General features: G+C 56.5%; 2 protein-coding genes across 3 annotated transcripts; both read left to right on the top strand.

The window, feature by feature from the left end:
- The first annotated feature begins 349 nt into the window (after nt 1–349).
- On the top strand, nt 350–5,525 carry LOC311513183 (uncharacterized protein). Of its 2 annotated transcripts, none has more exons than XM_084614854.1 (5): nt 350–957; nt 3,099–3,183; nt 4,263–4,311; nt 4,407–4,579; nt 5,118–5,525. In XM_084614854.1, exons 1-4 carry the CDS (start codon nt 643–645, stop codon nt 4,558–4,560), a joined length of 603 nt encoding a protein of 200 aa, XP_084470980.1. In that variant the 5' UTR covers nt 350–642; the 3' UTR covers nt 4,561–4,579; nt 5,118–5,525. The 2 variants fall into 2 exon arrangements, with proteins under 2 accessions (XP_084470980.1, XP_084470979.1); XM_084614853.1 differs by having other exon boundaries at nt 352–957; nt 4,407–4,569.
- An 837-nt stretch (nt 5,526–6,362) lies between these two features.
- LOC311513156 (uncharacterized protein) lies at nt 6,363–15,493 on the top strand. The gene is made up of 6 exons (XM_084614802.1): nt 6,363–6,464; nt 9,193–9,460; nt 10,204–10,300; nt 11,089–11,137; nt 11,527–11,697; nt 14,950–15,493. The coding sequence occupies exons 2-5, from the start codon at nt 9,236–9,238 to the stop codon at nt 11,663–11,665; spliced, it is 510 nt and encodes a 169-aa protein (XP_084470928.1). The 5' UTR covers nt 6,363–6,464; nt 9,193–9,235; the 3' UTR covers nt 11,666–11,697; nt 14,950–15,493.
- The last annotated feature ends 1,623 nt before the right edge of the window (nt 15,494–17,116 follow it).

Here is a 17,116-nt window from a genome sequence, read left to right as displayed (position 1 = left end):
TCCACTGCACAGAAGGCACAACCCAGCCTGGAAGCAGCACTCCCCAGTTCTGCCAGTGGCGGGGGTCCAGAGATCAGGCCCGCGCCCCCTACGTGGCAGAGCACTACCCAGCAGGAGCTCTGGCACGGCAGAGCAGAGCAATGGGAATGGACTTGGAGCCGGGGGTGCCCCCTGGCAGAGAGCTGCTGGCAGCCCAGGGAAGGTGAGGGACAGGGACTCAAATCCAGGTCTCCTGCATGGCAGCCCAGAGCACCACCAGCCGTGACAGCCCTTTGCAGCGCTCCCAGCCTCTCCCAGCCAGCCCCGTTACATCACAGCTGGGCAGAGCACTGGGTCTACGGCCAAAACCCAGCCCAGCCCAGGACTCTCCGACTCCCTCGAACCACATGATCTCCTGAGGAAGTCCATCTGCCCCCAGAACAGGAACTCTGGGGAACGTCCGATATGCTAATGAGGAGCACAACGAGAAACACTAGGGGGCAAAAGCAACTCTTCATTTTGGCAGGGCGAGGCTGCCGGGCTGTCAGCTCAGCAAGATTCACATCGGGTGGCTGCAGCTGCAGAGAAGAAGGAGCCCGATATACTGGGATGAGCACTAGTTGCTGAACCATCCCCCGCCCCCTGTTTTTGGAGAACAAAAGCATGGGGAACCATGGGAAGACATCGTCCTGTATTTTCCTGTTAGTTGCCCTCATCTTAGTGACAACTGGTCTGATTGCCTGTGTGGTCTTTATCTCCTTAGCCCCGACCCGGCTGAGACAGTGCCAGGAGCAGCTGAAGAATGACACCTCAGCTCTGATGGGGAAACTCGCCAATCTGGAGGAGGACAAGGGGGCCCTGGAAAAGCAGCGGGACGGGGCGAGGGCAGAGGTCACGGCGCTGCGGTCGGAGCTGGCTGGCGCCAATCAGACCCTCTGGGAGACGCGTGGGCGCTGGGACTCCTGCAGGAGCCTGACGGTGGGTGCTCCAGATGTTGTTGCTGTTTAATATTGGCATAGGGTAGTGCCCAGGAGGCCCTGTCCAGGATCAGGGTGGCGCAGTGCTGGGGGCTGTGCAAAGGTACCAGCGCCAGGCCCTGCCCCGGGCAGCGCTCAGCCAGGGGACCATTCCAGGCTGCTCTTCCAAATGCTGCCATGATCTGCCTTGTTGCTTGTCAATACCCATCCCCCAGCACAAGCAGCTTTCTCCAGGGTCCCTCCCCACAGCCCCCAGTGCTGCTCCAGCTCTGGGCTCCCCACACCATCACATGCATCGCCCCCTTGGTCCACCCTGGAGCTTCCCTCAGCAAGGGATTTGTCCCGTTGCTCTGTGGGGTGGGCTGGGAAGACTCCCACGCAGCTCATTTCACGTGCTCCCCAATGCAGGATTTGCAGGGGTGAGAGGCGGCTGCACTAGCCCTGGGTGTCCCCTCGGTCCCTGGTGGCTTTTTGTTACGGCTCAAATTAATTTCCTTCTCTGCACATGTCTGCGTAAACATGGTGCAGGGACTCAACCCTGTCTGGGGAGCTGCAGCGTGCAGGCTGGCCTGGGGAATGCAGTCCTGTTCTGTGGAGAGGAGGTGGTCTCTCCCCTCAAGAGAGTGGGGAAGTGACAGCTGGAGGGACAGGGGAGACAGCAGCAGGCAGCATGGAGCCTGCCAGAGACAGAGAGAATCTGAGTCTGGGACGAAACTGGGGGAAGCAGGGGAAGGAGGGAAACCAAGAGGAAGTGAAGAGACGGGATTGAGCGGGACAGACAGACGTGAAGATGAGGGCCCCTTTAGTAGTGCAAAGCTGGCTGGTCTAGTCAGTCCGTGTTCGATGGCCTGTTCCTGACCCTCCGTTCCTGTTTGTTCCTGAGCATCAGATCTGGTCGTCTCCTATCATTGATCCAGGCTGTCCTGGAGATCTGGAACGGGAGAACCCGAGGTCCTGCAGGTCCAGTGGGTCTGGTCTAACATGCTGTGACGAAGCGGGACTGTTCTTAATGTTTCCTCTGAATACTGTAGGGGTGCCTCAGTTTCCCCTATGCATTTCTTAAGTCTCTAGGTGGTAGGATAAGGCAGGGGGTGTCACTGTTGCAGAGCAAAGGGCCAGTGTACATAAATGGCTGACACTGTCTCCTGGCAACTGATGGCCTGGGCCCTTCCCCCTTACAAGGTGAGAGCTAAAGGGTTGGAGAACAAAGGAATCAGGTGATCTCCTGGCCCAGGAAAGGGACAAAGCCCAGAGGAGGAGGGGCTGCAGGGGGAGTCGGTTGGGGCTGGCTGGGGACGAGGAGTGAAGTGCAGATCTATGTGGTTGTCTGGCTCACTGCCCCCCAAAATGGACCCGACTGAGGGGTCCTGTTCTCTGCACCTACAAGCTCTGTTTTAGACCATGTTCCTGTTGTCTCATAAACCTCTGTTTTACTGGCTGGCTAAGAGTCACGTCTGACTTTCAAAGTTGGAGTGCAGGACCCCCTGGCTTCCCCAGGACCCCGCCTGGGCGGACTCGCTGTGGGAAGCGCACGGAGGGGCAGAGGACGCTGAATGCTCCGAGGTCAGACCCAGGAAGGTGGAAGTCGTAAGGCTGCTCCCAGAGAGGAGACTTCCCCAGAGTCCTGCCTGGCTTCATAGGGAGCAGCTCCAGAGCCTTGCCGGGGGACTCCAGGACACGTGCACCCCCACATGCCAGCACCACTGGATTCGAGTCCAGTTCTCCCGAGAGGATGAAAGGCTGATTTGGGTGTTAGCCGGGACAGAGCTGGGGAAAGGGGAACCTTGAACTAGGAAAAAATAAGGCACCTATCAGATAATAGCCTGAGAGGCCTGTTCACTGAGGCCTGAAGGCCATGGGCCTGGTGCTGAAGGAGGATCCCTTCCCTGTGAATCCATGCAGAGCAGTGCCCCGGGGCCAGGCTACGGTTATTGCTGGAGGTGCCAGCTTTCAGGCTGTTCATCCATCTCCAGTAATTCCACTCTGCTCCCCGTGGAACAGCAATGAGTAGATGTCCACAGTCATTAAGCTGCCCTGTGGTGTTTTTCTGAGCTGCAGCCTGCACCGCACAAGTGGGCAAGGGCTTTCCTGTGTGCGTCACTGTCAGAAATGCTGATTCTTCGCTTTCGTTTTCTCGCTCAGCACGACCTGCAAAACAACATCACTGCCCTGAAGGATGAAATCACCCAGCTGGGAGGCCGAGACACTGAGCAAGGACGGGGACAAGGTAAGACTGCTGCTCTGGGAAGCTCCTGGCTAATGGCCACCAACCCTTTGGGAGGCTTAGGAGAGGTCCTCTCTAAGACAGGGGACGCCTTTCTGGGGTGCACGCATGGAGCTTCCGGGGCCACAGTCATGGAAGTGTGAAGCCCCGTGTGCTGGGCCAAGTCCTCTCAGCCTTGTAACATTACAGGAGTGGCGGCACCAGGACAAACCCTCCAGATTCAATATGACCTGGGCCAGCCTGCTCAGAGCCAGGAGGCCGGGTCACTCCAGGAGGGGGATTTTCTGTTGCCCTGAACTGGGACTTACTTCCCCACTCTTTGTGGGGACGGGGGACTGGGTGGCTCATGAGGTTGGTAATCAGCTATGGAGCCTTGCACCCCTAGGTCGCTGGTGCCCTAGGTGCTGTTTGCTGACTGGTACGATAAGCTCAGCCTGGTTCAAAGGGGACAAAGGTCTCCAGCCCAAAAACGCCCACAAGAGCCAGCAGCCAGCGGCAGCCCCAGCAGAGAGACCAAGGACTGGGCAGGGCACAGACGCTGAGCTGTCCTTCCTTGTACATTCCAGTGTGTCTATATCCACCTGTTATCTCTTGTCTTCTGCTGAGATTGTTACCTCCATGGGGCAGGGAGCATCTTTTTGTCGTGGGTTTTTACAGCACCTAGCACCGTGGGGCCCTCGCCGATGGCTGGGGGTCCCAGGCGCTGCCGCCATCCAGTAAATTATCATTATCATCAACTGCAGAAGGCCAAAATCTTCTTGGCTGATAAAGGGATGGGGGAGGTGAATAGGCAGGGCCCGATCCTGTGTTCGTATCAGTGTGCTGATGACCAGCCCCTCCAGCACCCAAAACTTTCCTTTGACCCTCAGCCCCATTGACATAGGGGCCTGGCTCATCTGAAATAGAGGCAGGAGGTACAGTGCAGGCAGCTGTCCCCAATGAGGCAGACAGAGGGGTGGGGGTGTCGAGGGAACCCTAGGATGTAGGGATGCGCTCGAAGGGGGGGGGGCGCATGCTGGGGGAAAAGCACGCTGCCTTATCTGACTGGCACTGGTGTCTGTGTCCCGTCTGTCGTCTTCCAGGTGAAATAGTCAAGCTCAGACAGCAGCTCCAAGAGGCTCAGCAGCATAGGTGAGACCAGCCCGTCCCTGCCCCATCGGGCTGCGCTGGGGGGGGGGCCCAGAGCTCTCTGCTACCATCTCCTTCCCTTTCACTTGTTCTCCCAGTGATAAACTGCAAGCTGCCATCCGGCAGCTGGAACAGCAGCAGCTCCATAGCCAGAAGAATCAGAGCTCTGGTGGGAGCAGCCTCCGGATCCCAATCGTGGCCGGCTACCTGAGCCTGCTGGCTCTGTCCCTCACCAGGGTCCTACTCCTGTGAGAGAAGCAGGTTTGTACAGGTACTGAGGAGCCTGGATGTGGACTCGGTTCAATTCCCCACCCTCCTGCTATCTCACCCCCACGCTCTTAGGCTGCAGGGCCCCATTCTGTCCCCTCCAACTGAGACAGCTCCTGCCTTCAGCCACTACCTCCGCAGCATGAGAGCTTCCTCCTGCCCTGCAGCATGGCCCTGTACCTCTCCGTCCCATTCCAAGCCTCTCCCCAGCTCGGCAGGGCTTGCAGGACTCAGCTGTACCAGGCACGGAGACACAGGCCTGCCCAGTCCACACTGGGAGTAGCCAAGCCAGGCAAAGGAAGTATCCTTACCCCCCCTTTTACAGATGGGGGGGGCTGAGGCCCAAGGAGACGAGTGAATCACCCCAGGAACACAGGGCAGAGCCAGGACATTGACCCTAAATCTGCAGAGTACCAGCTCCATGCCATAAACACAAAGCCACCCTCACTCCCCATCTCCCCTCTGCTATTAGGTAGCTCAGTGCAGTGGTTCGGTGGTGGGTAACGCAGGACTCTCTCTGTCCCTTGGGATTTGTGTTTCAGGGCTGACCACGCAGCGGGAGAGTGGAGAATCCCCACGGGAACACGGGGCACTGCATAACGCAGCCAGCTCGCCCCCATCCCCAAAACGCTCACGGGAACTATTCTAAGTCACTAGCTTGCTTGGCATTTCCTCTGGGTCGCGCAGGGAGACGGCTCCTGCCCAGCCCAGCCCTGGCGGAAGGATCTTGGCTCCTGCCCAGCACTGGAAGACGATGGGGAAACGGTGAAGAAGATCCAGAGGGTGAAGAGCACAGGGAGGAAGGCGCCACTTCATCCAGAGCCCCTGGGGTTTCTTGGCTGGAGATTGCCCCAGACGACGGTTGCCCTGAGCGGGGTTAAGCCCCAGCTGGGGTATTTGCTGCGCCCTTAGGGTTTCTATTTTTCTAATAAAATGTTGCCAACCCCAAAGTTTTGTGGTGTCATTTGTCCTCCCACATCCTGCCCGATCAGAGACACGGGGCTCAGAGTGAGCAGCCCCGGAGCCGTGTTCGTGGCCATTGCACGCCTGACCTGCCTTCAGAGAGCAGGGAAGGGGCAGCTCAAACTTTGCTGCTAGTTTGGAGCACGGGGCAAACCCCTCTCCCTGCTCCTGGGCTGGGGTGATGGGTTCGGCACAGGGCGCTCTTAGGGGAAAGCGCTGTGGACCCATTCCTGGGGCCCCGCTCCGGGAGCCAGGTGATGGCATCAGACCCGGGGCTTTCATTGAAAACCAATCAGTTTAAAACGTTGGTTTCTAGCCCGCCTGCTTGCCAAGAAAAGCTTAAATACGAGACCCGAGTGTAACCACTGGAGCCCTGCTGCCTGAGTCTGCAGCCAGCCTGAGCCCATCGCTCTGAGAGGGCCCCTTATATCAACGGGGTGCTAACCCCCAGCCCACAGCGGGACCCTGCCAACTCAGCACTGGTTTCTGCGCCTAGCCAGAGAAAAGTCCAGTGAACCCCGCCCCCCCAAGGTGAATACTGGGGGGTCCTACTGCCAGCACTGCAGAGAGGGGACCCCCGCTGCTCCTATGGGGAGGGGGCTTTGCTGTTGCTCCTGGAGCAGGGAGCCCCATGCCTCTGCCCCGCCAGGAGCTGGGGGGGGCCCTTTAACCCCGTTGGGTGGCAATGGGGGGGGCAAGCCCGAAGCCAGCTGCCCGGCCCGCTGTCCCCAGAGTTTTGGGGTCCCCCATGAACTCCGGAGCGCCCCCTCTGGCCCTAGGGGTTCGCCGCCGGGCCGGACCAGTCCCACCCCCCTCCCCGCCCCGCGGCAGCCCCGGCAGAGAAACGAAACCGAAACCTGGGAGGGGCGGAACCGAAACCGACCAGCCGGGACTTCCCGGGCCCTGGCGCGTCCCGTCGGGCTGAGGTGAGACCGGGGCGCTGCGGGGCCGGCAGGGGTGAAGGCAGCCCCCCCTTGCACCCCGGGGGCGCTCCCCATCCCCGCGCTGGCGGCCGGCTGGGCTGCCCGGGGCCGCGGCCGGCCTCCTGCCTCCCTGCTCCGGCAGCGGCTGAGCGGGGCTCACACAGTCACGCACAAAAGCCGGAGGGTTCAGCAGCAGCCAGCCCCTGCTCGCCGAGGGTCGCCCCACACCTCTTGGGCTGATATCCCCGGCTCGGGAGCCCCAGCCACCCTGGTGCCTGAAGCCCCGACCACACTCTGCCGAGCTGGCCTGAGCCCCCCGCCCCTCTCCCGTCCCCCCTGCAGAGCTGGTTCTCACTCCCCGGCTGTGGAGAAATTCAGCCCAAATCTACCCACCTGGGTATCTCCATTTCCCCCATCACCACACAGCCATGAATGGATTTAGCCTAGGAGGCAGGGTCAGTATTAGCCCCAGGTGGGATCTAGGACACCCAGAGGTGAAATGACTTTCCCAAGGCTAAACCGGGAGTCTGTGGCAGAGCAGGGAATCAAACCCAGAACACGTGAGCCCACGGCCTGTGCCTTAACCACTAGGCAACCTTCCCACCCAAGGAGGGGGAACCTCCTCTGCCACTTTGAGTGTGTGGGTGGGAGCAGGCACTAGGAGGTGGGGAGCAGGGAGAGATGGGGAAAGGGACGTAGGTGGGAAGCAAGAAGGGGGAAACATCAGGAAGGGGAGCAAGGACTTAGAGACGAGAAAGGGGCGGGGAAAGCAAGAGGAGGGGAGAGGAGAGAGACTCTCCATTGCTTGTCCCTCCCATCCACCTTCTTCCCACAGCCATCAGTGGCCTCAGCTCCCAAACCGGAGCCATCGGCCCTAAGCAGGCGTGAAGCCCAGAGCGAAGGTAATGTCTTTAAACTGGGGTGTTAGTGAAGACAGCTTGTCGCTGAGTGTAATGAGTTTAATATACTGTAATTTCATGACCATGTAATGATGTATTTCATGACTATTTTAATAATGATTACATTGTTCAGATGCCAATGACAGACACACATTCAGTAACAGAATATGAAAGATGTGTATAAATAAGCTGAAAATTGCCAGTTTTGGGGGAGGCTGAGTCCTCCCAAACACCCCTCCTCCCTCGCCTTCAAGGCAGGAGGAGGCAGAAAGGAGTGAGCAGTGGGCAGGAGATGCTCTGGGGAGAGGGGGGGCAGAGCGGGGGCAGGAAGAGGTGGAGTGGGGCAGAGTGGGAGGGGGGGCCCTTGGGGAAGGGGGCGGAGCCGGGATGGGGCACCCATCAGTAAAACCAAGAGTCATCACCTATACCTGCATCTGTACCACCCCGATGAGCCTCCCCACTGAGCCCCAACCACCTACCCCTGGACCCCCACCCAAACGAACCCCACCTCCCCTGAACTCAGACCCCCCCCACCTGCTGAGCTCCAACCACTTTCACTTGGTCCCCCCTGCAGACTCCCATTGCCCCTGCACCTGGAACCTCCCTGTGCATCCAGATCCCTCACTGAGCTGCCTGCACCCAGACTGCCCCACACAGAACCCTCTTACCCCCCACACAGAACCCTCTTTCCCCCAGCTGGATCCCTCCACACTAAGTCCCTCTGCACTTGGATCCTGCTGCCAGGCTGAGCCTCCCTGCCCACATCTGGTGTGCCTGGCGCAAAAGGGGCAGGGCCCCAAGGTGTTTCTGTGGCAGGCATGGCCCTTGTGCTATGTCAGGGTCAGGTTCAGCCTCACTGCCAAGTCCCTGTCCCAGGGGGGCGGGGGAGGCTGCAGGGTGATCTCCCACCTCAGTGGCCTGTGCGCCCCACTGCCATGGCGGAGCTTCCACATTTATTTACCGTAAAAACAAATTGCAGAATTTTAAACTATTATACCCAGAATTTGATGCAGAATTCCCTCAGGAATATGAGGCGCTGTACAGCTGTGATGGTGGGACTGTGAAGGGGGTGCGGGACAGTAGGGGCTCTGTGGGTGAGGGAGCTGGGCAGGCAGTATGGTGTGCAGGGTGCTGTGCAGTTGTTGTGGGACGTCAGCAGGAGGGGTCTCTGGGCAGGGGGTGCTGGGCATAGGGATCTGGGGGGGAGGTCTCTGGGTGAGAGGGCGCTGGGCATAGGGATCTGGGGGGGAGGTCTCTGGGTGAGAGGGCGCTGGGCATAGGGATCTGGGGGGGAGGTCTCTGGGCGAGGGGGTGCTGGGCATAAGGGTAGGGCACTGGGCAGGGGGGTCAGTGTGGAAGGGCACGCTGGCAGCGCAGGGCTGGGTGGGCCACTGTTCGCGTAGCAGTTTAGGGTTTGTAAACAGAGCCCTTGTGCTGGGCTGTGCCCCATTGCCCCCAACCGGCCCCTCGCTCTGCGGACCGCCCCCCATCACATGCCCTATTTCCCCAATGGGGGCCCACAAAAAGTTAATCCCGCCCTGCTGCTCTGCCCCAATTCGCCCCCAGCCCCGCACTTCCTGGGGAGGGCTCGTTAATGAGGGATATGCTAATGTGCGATAGGCTAATGACGAACAAGCAGCGACAAGGATGAATATATTAATGAGGTGTCTGCTAATCACCATCTTAAATATGTTAATTACTGATGGTAATGAATTTGCATGCAAATACGGACTCATCTGGGCTGTGCTATTAAGGCATATATTAATGAGGGGTATGCTAATGAGGAGGCCGCTAGAAACTCTACAGCACCAAACTGCTCCTTTCCTTTGCAGGGTGTGGCCACCTGCCTGGCTCCCGCAGGGCCCTCTGACCCCAATGGGCGATCCCGGGGGTCTCGCCTCGGGCGGCAGGAAGGTCTGGCTCGCCGTGGCCACCGCGGAACTCGCCATCATCCTCATCCTGGCAGCCGGGCTGGGCCACTTTGTGGCTGAGGAGCGCTGGCTGCACAGCAAGGTGCTGGCCCTGCGGGAGGAGATGGCGAGTACCAACCGGACAGTGCAGGAGAAGTGGGAGGGCTGGGACATGTGCAAGAACCACACGGTACGTGCGGCGGCTCCCTCCAGCTGACGGCATCGCAGCGCCTGCTTGCCAACACGCCAGACTCCTGGGAGCTGGATCTGAGCCCCCCACCCCTGCTTCCCAGGGGCCCCTTGTACGCGCCGCAGGGCACAACACAGCCAGGATTCCCTCCTCCCCTTCCTAACCAGTGCCAGGGGCTGCCAGCCCTAGGCAAAGGCCAGGGCCAAACAGCAGCAGGAGGCAGATGGGATGGGAAGGTCCCGTGCTGAGGTTAGCACTGCCTTGCCCCCCCCGCCCCCCCAGCTCTTCTGCTCACAGGAGATGCCAGCCTGAGCAGCACACTGACATGGGGATAAGCCAGGAACAGGGCACCTTGGGGGGGTCAGCAGGAGAGAGACCAGGCTGGAATCCAGCCAGGACGTGGAGTTGTTTGGCAGTCCCCAGCCATCCCAGTGCACGGCCCCCTACGAGTCCAGCCTGAGGCTCCCTCACGCCCTTCATCCTGGCCCACAGCCCCACCTCTGTTTCAGTCCTGGGCATCTAGTGAGCAAAGGCTATTGGCTGCGTGATCCTGACCAACACCTATGCCGGGTGACTGCGTCTGGCTGGTCGGCTGTTCCAGTTGGATTCAGATGTCATGCCCCACCCCAGAGGTGGCTGCAGCTCAGCGAGTGGCTGAGTGAGTCCCAGGCAGTTTGGAAAGCGCTTTGAGGATGCAGGGCTCTCTGAAGTCTAAGGCGTTTCGTCTTTCTCTCCTCCTCCAGCACGTCCTGCAGAGGAATGTCACCAACTTGACCCAGGAGGTCACCCAGCTAAACAGCGACATTGCCCAGCAGGAAGTGGAAAAAGGCAGGTTACGAGGTGAGACAGCTGCTGTTCTCAGCCCCTCTGCACAGGCAGAGCCTGCTCCTAGTTCTGCAGGTGCCTGGGGGCTCGTGGGAAAACCTTTCTGCGGGAGGGGGTGCCTCTTTGGGGGGATAAGGCAGGCAGAGACCTCCCTGGGATGTCGCCCAGTGCCAGCATCTCCAAGGATTCCACACACTGGTCCCCTTGCCACTGCTGTGTGCCGGTCACAACCCAGACCGGTCTGAGCTCCAGCACCCCCAGGGCCGCCCTGGGAAAACAGTCCCCTAGCTGTGTCCCTCACCGCAACCCTCTCCTGCCCGGTGAGCTCATGGGAGGACCCATCCAGGGTATACTGCATGGGCCAGGGGCCTGCTCTCGAGACCGGATGGGCTTCACAGGCAGGGGGGGGAGCTCCTGGGAACAGGGAATGATAAAGCGGGGAGTGGGCGGCTGATGGGAAGGGAGAGGAGGCCGCAGTGTGGTACAGGCAGCAGGGACAGGTCCCTGATGACTGGTGCTGCAGATTCAGCTAAAGGGAAAGCGCGTGGCGGCCAGTCCGTCCAACAGAACAAAGTGGGCGGCGGGGGCTCGTCAGCACAGCGCGGGGAGCGGCTCAAGGTGCCCATGTGTCCCCAGTGCAGAAGTCTGGCCAATGGACTCGCACAGAGATTGGGCACCGTCTGGTGTTTGCGTTGGCAGGGGTGGGGAGAGGAGAGGGTTAATTCTGGCCATCAGGATGGGGAGGGGGCAACTAGCATGATGGCGATTCTGATCCCAGCTTCCCTCCCACTCCTGTTTTCCAGATGAAATTAGCGCCTGGAAAAACACAGTCCAGCATCTCCAGGAGCAAAAGTAAGGCCCACTTGCCCCCTTGGGCGATCCCTGCACTGCAGTTCTCCCCCAGGGGCTCTTCCCCGGGGACCAGGCCTCACAGTTAAACGCCTGCAGTCCCTGGCTCCCAGGGCTGTGCTCGCCCCATTGCCCTTCTCTGGGCAGCACGCTGTGGAGAGGGAGGGTCTTAAAATGAACAAACAAGCCGATGTTTCCAGGGGGCCAGCATGGAAACGTGGTGCAATGGATGCAAAAGGTCGGGGTGAGTCACCCTTCCCTGGGGGCTCCTGGAGTGGATGAGTGATTGCCCCCCATGACCCCAATTCCCAGGGCAGGGGAGATGCATTGGCAGGCTATGAGGACCACTGAAGGGCTATTTTTCACTCTTCTTTATTCCCCCCCCCCTGCAGGGATCAGTACCACAGGGAGGTCACCTGGCTGCAGCAGCAGCTCCAAAGACACCAGGAACTTCGCTCAAGTGTGGGCAGCACCAGGCTCCCCAGCCTCCTGCCTCTGCTGGCAGCCCCCCTCGCTGCGCTGCTCCTCTGAACGGAGCCAGGCAGGGAGCAGTCAGCACCCAGGTATTTAAGGACTGGGTGGGGGCATGATTAGCCAAGGGCTCATTGACAGAGCTGCTGGGGCTGGTTCTGGCCTCTCCTTGGGTGGGGGGAACCCAGAGGGCGTTGATGCCCCGGGCGTCGCTGTATTTACACAGACAGGCCCCAGTTCTCAGCTTAACTGGGGCTTGGGCGAGGCTGATTCCCTCCACTGGAGTCAGTGGGGCCAGATCCCCAGCTGATGTAAATGGGCCCAGCTCCACTGCAGCCAGATCCCAGCCAGCACACTTCGGTTTATGCTAGTGCAGTCACACTGCCGTAAAGAGAATTAGGCCATGTGTGAACAAAGGCCCAGAGCCGCCCAAGTATTCAGGCACTGAAATCAGTGGGAATCAGGAACCTAAATACTTTTCAGAGCAGCAGCCGTGTTAGTCTATATTCGCAAAAAGAAAAGGAGGACTTGTGGCACCTTAGAGACTAACCAATTTATTTGAGCATGAGCTTTCGTGAGCTACAGCTCACTTCACCGGATGCATAAAAGTGGAAAATGCAGTGAGGATGTTTTTATACACACAGGCCATGAAAAAATGGGTGTTTATCACTTCAAAAGGTTTTCTCTCCCCCCACCCCACTCTCCTGCTGGTAATAGCTTATCTAAAGTGATCACTCTCCTTACAATAAGAAAAGGAGGACTTGTGGCACCTTAGAGACTAACCAATTTATTTGAGCATAAGCTTCATCCGATGAAGTGAGCTGTAGCTCACGAAAGCTCATGCTCAAATAAATTGGTTAGTCTCTAAGGTGCCACAAGTCCTCCTTTTCTTTGTGCAAATACAGACTAACACGGCTGTTACTCTGAAACCTCTCCTTACAATGTGTATGATAATCAAGGTGGGCCATTTCCAGCACAAATAGGTTGTAGATCCTTGAGGATGCGTTGGAGAGGTTTTAGTTGGGGGCTGAAGGTGACGGCTAGTGGCGTTCTGTTATTTTCTTTGTTGGGCCTGTCCTGTAGTAGGTGACTTCTGCGTATGTCAGCCATAAAAATGTTGGCGTACTGTGGGGCCATGCAGGTACCCATAGCAGTGCCGCTGATTTGAAGGTATACATTGTCTCCAAATGTGAAATAGTTATGGGTGAGGACAAAGTCACAAAGTTCAGCCACCAGGTTTGCTGTGACATTATCGGATATAGTGTTCCTGACGGCTTGTAGTCCATCTTTGTGTGGAATGTTGATGTAGAGGGGTTCTACATCCATAGTGGCCAGGATGGTATTTTCAGGAAGATCACCGATGGATTGTAGTTTCCTTAGGAAGTCAGTGGTGTCTCGAAGATAGCTGGGAGTGCTGGTAGCGTAGGGCCTGAGGAGGGAGTCTACATAGCCAGACAATCCTGCTGTCAGGGTGCCAACGCCTGAGATGATGGGGCGCCCAGGATTTCCAGGTGTATGGATCTTGGGTAGTAGATAGAATATCCCAGGTCTGGGTTCCACGGGTGTGTCTGTGAGGATTTGATCTTGTGCTTTTTCAGGGAGTTTCTTGAGCAAATTGTTTCTTTTGGTAACCCTCAGTGGGATCAGAGGGTAATGGCTTGTAGAAAGTAGTGTTGGAGAGCTGCCGAGTAGCCTCTTGTTCGTATTCCGACCTAACCATGATGACAACAGCACCTCCTTTGTCAGGTGGGCCAACATTTTTATGGCTGACTTAGAACAACGCTTCCTCAGCTCTCGTCCCCTAACACCCATACTCTACTTGCGCTATTGATGACATCTTCATCATCTGGACCCATGGAAAAGAAGCCCTTGAGGAATTCCACCATGATTTCAACAATTTCCATCCCACCATCAACCTCAGTCTGGACCAGTCCACACAAGAGATCCACTTCCTGGACACTACGGTGCTAATAAGCGATGGTCACATAAACACCACCCTATACCGGAAACCTACTGACCGCTATTCCTACCTACATGCCTGCAGCTTTCACCCAGACCACACCACACGATCCATAGTCTACAGCCAAGCTCTACGATACAACCGCATTTGCTCCAACCCCTCAGACAGAGACAAACACCTACAAGATCTCTGTCAAGCTTTCTTACAACTACAATACCCACCTGCTGAAGTGAAGAAACAGACTGACAGAGCCAGAAGAGTACCCAGAAGTTACATACTACAGGACAGGCCCAACAAAGAAAATAACAGAACGCCACTAGCCATCACCTTCAGCCCCCAACTAAAACCTCTCCAACGCATCATCAAGGATCTACAACCTATCCTGAAGGATGACCCATCACTCTCACAAATCTTGGGAGACAGGCCAGTCCTTGCTTACAGACAGCCCCCCAACCTGAAGCAAATACTCACCAGCAACCACACACCACACAACAGAACCACTAACCCAGGAACCTATCCTTGCAACAAAGCCCATTGCCAACTGTGCCCACATATCTATTCAGGGGACACCATCACAGGGCCTAATCACATCAGCCACACTATCAGAGGCTCGTTCATCTGCACATCCACCAATGTGATATATGCCATCATGTGCCAGCAATGCCCCTCTGCCATGTACATTGGTCAAACTTATCAGTCTCTACGTAAAAGAATAAATGGACACAAATCAGATGTCAAGAATTATAACATTCATAAACCAGTCGGAGAACACTTCAATCTCTCTGGTTACACGATTACAGACATGAAAGTTGCGATATTACAACAGAAAACCTTCAAAACCAGAGTCCAGCGAGAAACTGCTGAATTGGAATTCATTTGCAAATTGGATACAGTTAACTTAGGCTTGAATAGAGACTGGGAGTGGCTAAGTCATTATGCAAGGTAACCTATTTCCCCTTGTTTTTTCCTACCCCCCCCCCCCCGACGTTCTTGTTAAACCCTGGATTTGTGCTGGAAATGGCCCACCTTGATTATCATACACATTGTAAGGAAAGTGATCACTTTAGATAAGCTATTACCAACAGAGAGTGGGGTGGGGGGAGAAAACCTTTTGAAGTGATAAACACCCATTTTTTCGTGGTCTGTGTGTATAAAAACATCCTCACTGCATTTTCCACTTTTATGCATCAGATGAAGTGAGCTGGAGCTCACGAAAGCTTATGCTCAAATAAATTGGTTAGTCCCTAAGGTGCCACAAGTCCTCCTTTTCTTTTTGCTAAATACTTTTGTAGATCTGAGCCAGCCAGCATAGCCTAGAGCCCCAGGGATTCACTGGCAACATGATCCCAACCTGACAACCCTTTATTTGATTGGTCTGTTTCAGGACTGAGTCCCCCAGCTGGGAGATCAGGAATCTCACAGGGAGTATACAACCCTGGATCCTGTGGCCCGCACATGCTCCTCCTCCATGTGATCTGTACTGAGTGATCAATGGGACTCGAAGCTGACTCTTCCCTGGCATGCATGTGGAGGAAGCCTCGTCTCCTGACAGAGGACCGTTTACTGAGGGAGGGGGGCTGTGACGGACGAGAGGGACGCAGTGACGGGTCCATGGATGGAGATAACCCTGCAGTTTAGACACATCACCCAAAGCCCCAGATGATAGTTGCAGCAAGTTGGGCCTGACACATCCTGCTTGGGTAGGAAATACCCATGGACCGCAGACATTTTTTCAGAGGTGGCCATTGATTTGGGGTGACCGGTTTTGGGGTGCCCCCGGCCCCCACATGAGGCACACCCAGTCTGGGGCCCAGCACCAGGATCACCCACTCTCACACTTAGGGGAAGGCGAGGGAAATTAAAGTGACTGTAACAAACCAGCCCTCGGCTGGGAGAACATTTGCAGAATAAATGGGCTTTGCTGTTCACCACCATGTGTCCCACTCCCATTCTGCGCAGGGGTCAGTTTTGAGGGGTCTGGATTTGCCATACTGGGGCCTGCTGGGAGCACAGGAAGCAGAGTGTCGGAGCTACAGGGTGGTAGGGATGGAAGCTCCTTGTGTGGAACGGGAAATACCAGCCCTCTCCAGCCACAGCCTCCGTCTGAGTCTTGTTCTGCGCCCTAGGATGGCCCACAGATCCCTGAGCGACGCTGCTCTCTGCCTGCTTGGCAGGCAGATGAGACAAACCGTTATCTGCCACGGGCTGCAGTGCACCTCACTCGGAAGGGCTGGGAGGGAGGAAAGATGCACCGCCCCAAGGATCCTTCCCCTTGTCAGCACCCAGGCCTGGCCAGTGCCAGAGGCAGGATACAGGAATGGCTGGACCAGGGCGCTGAGCCAGTGTCTGCAGTGGTGAGGATGTTTCACCAACCAGCTGGCCTCCCCCCACTGTAATTATCTCTTCCTGAGGCGCCAGCCGACTTGCACACGGAGGAAAAGCCTCTCTTGATTCTGCCTCCTTCCAGGGCAGAGGCCAGCCCTAGGTTTTGTCTGCAACTGAAATCCATGGTTCCCTTAATCAAGCGGAGGGGTTGGGCCGAGCATAGAATCATAGAATATCAGGGTTAGAAGGGACCCCAGAAGGTCATCTAGTCCAACCCCCTGCTCGAAGCAGGACCAATTCCCAGTTAAATCTGGGGATTGTTATGAGCAAGCCATAACAGCCTGATATTTAAAGAGAGAGGATTCTCTATGCCATGCAAGAGCACTGGTCAACTCCATCAAGTGTCCAGTCTCTGCCTGTGTCCAATTTCTGATACTTCTGAGAAAGGCAAATAACCCCCAGAACACATCTGATTCCATGTGCCTGGGGAGGCATCCTTCCTCACTCCTGTAGGTGACTGGCTAAAGCCCTGGAGCATGAAATTTGATCTTAATGTAAAGCTGCAAGAGTTATGAGCATGTTGCAATGTAGGCAGTCTTGTCCTTCCCACCACAGACCATGAAGGAAGGGATGAACTGGAAGATTCATAGATTCTAAGGCCAGAAGGGACCACTACAAACATTTACCTGAATTAAAAGCATATATCGTAAAATATCAAATCTCACTTTAAAGACTCCAGATGAAAAGCAGCTCAACTTCCACATCCACTCAATTCTTAGTCTATATCAGAGGTTCTCAAACTGTGGGTCAGGACCCCAAAGTGGGTCCCAACCCCATTTTTATGGGGTCACCAGTGCTGACTTAGGCTTGCTGGGACCCAGAGCTGAAACCCAAAACTTCAGCCCTTGATGGCAGGGATCAGGTTACAGCGCCCCCTCTCCCTCAGAGCAGTGGGGCTCAGGCTTTGGCCTCCCCTCACCTGGGGCAGTGGGCCTTGGGTGGGCTCCAACATCAATTCCGCACCCTCCAGGGTCGTGTAGTAATTTTGGTTGTCAGAAGGGGGTCACGGTGCAATGAAGTTTGAGAAGCCTGGTCTATATGATGAAATCAGCAAAGGTGCCAGTTGCTATGTATATGGTTGTCCACTGAGAAGTGATCTTAGACTATCAGCTCAGTTCATGTAGGACTCTGAGACATTAGATGATAACCATATTCAACTATTACCG

This window comes from Lepidochelys olivacea, assembly GCF_965140295.1.
Source record: "Lepidochelys olivacea isolate rLepOli2 genome assembly, chromosome: 25".
In the NCBI taxonomy this organism is placed as follows: domain Eukaryota; kingdom Metazoa; phylum Chordata; order Testudines; family Cheloniidae; genus Lepidochelys; species Lepidochelys olivacea.
The sequence above is the reverse complement of the archived record's forward strand: the minus strand, read 5'-3'. Positions and strand labels throughout refer to the sequence as shown.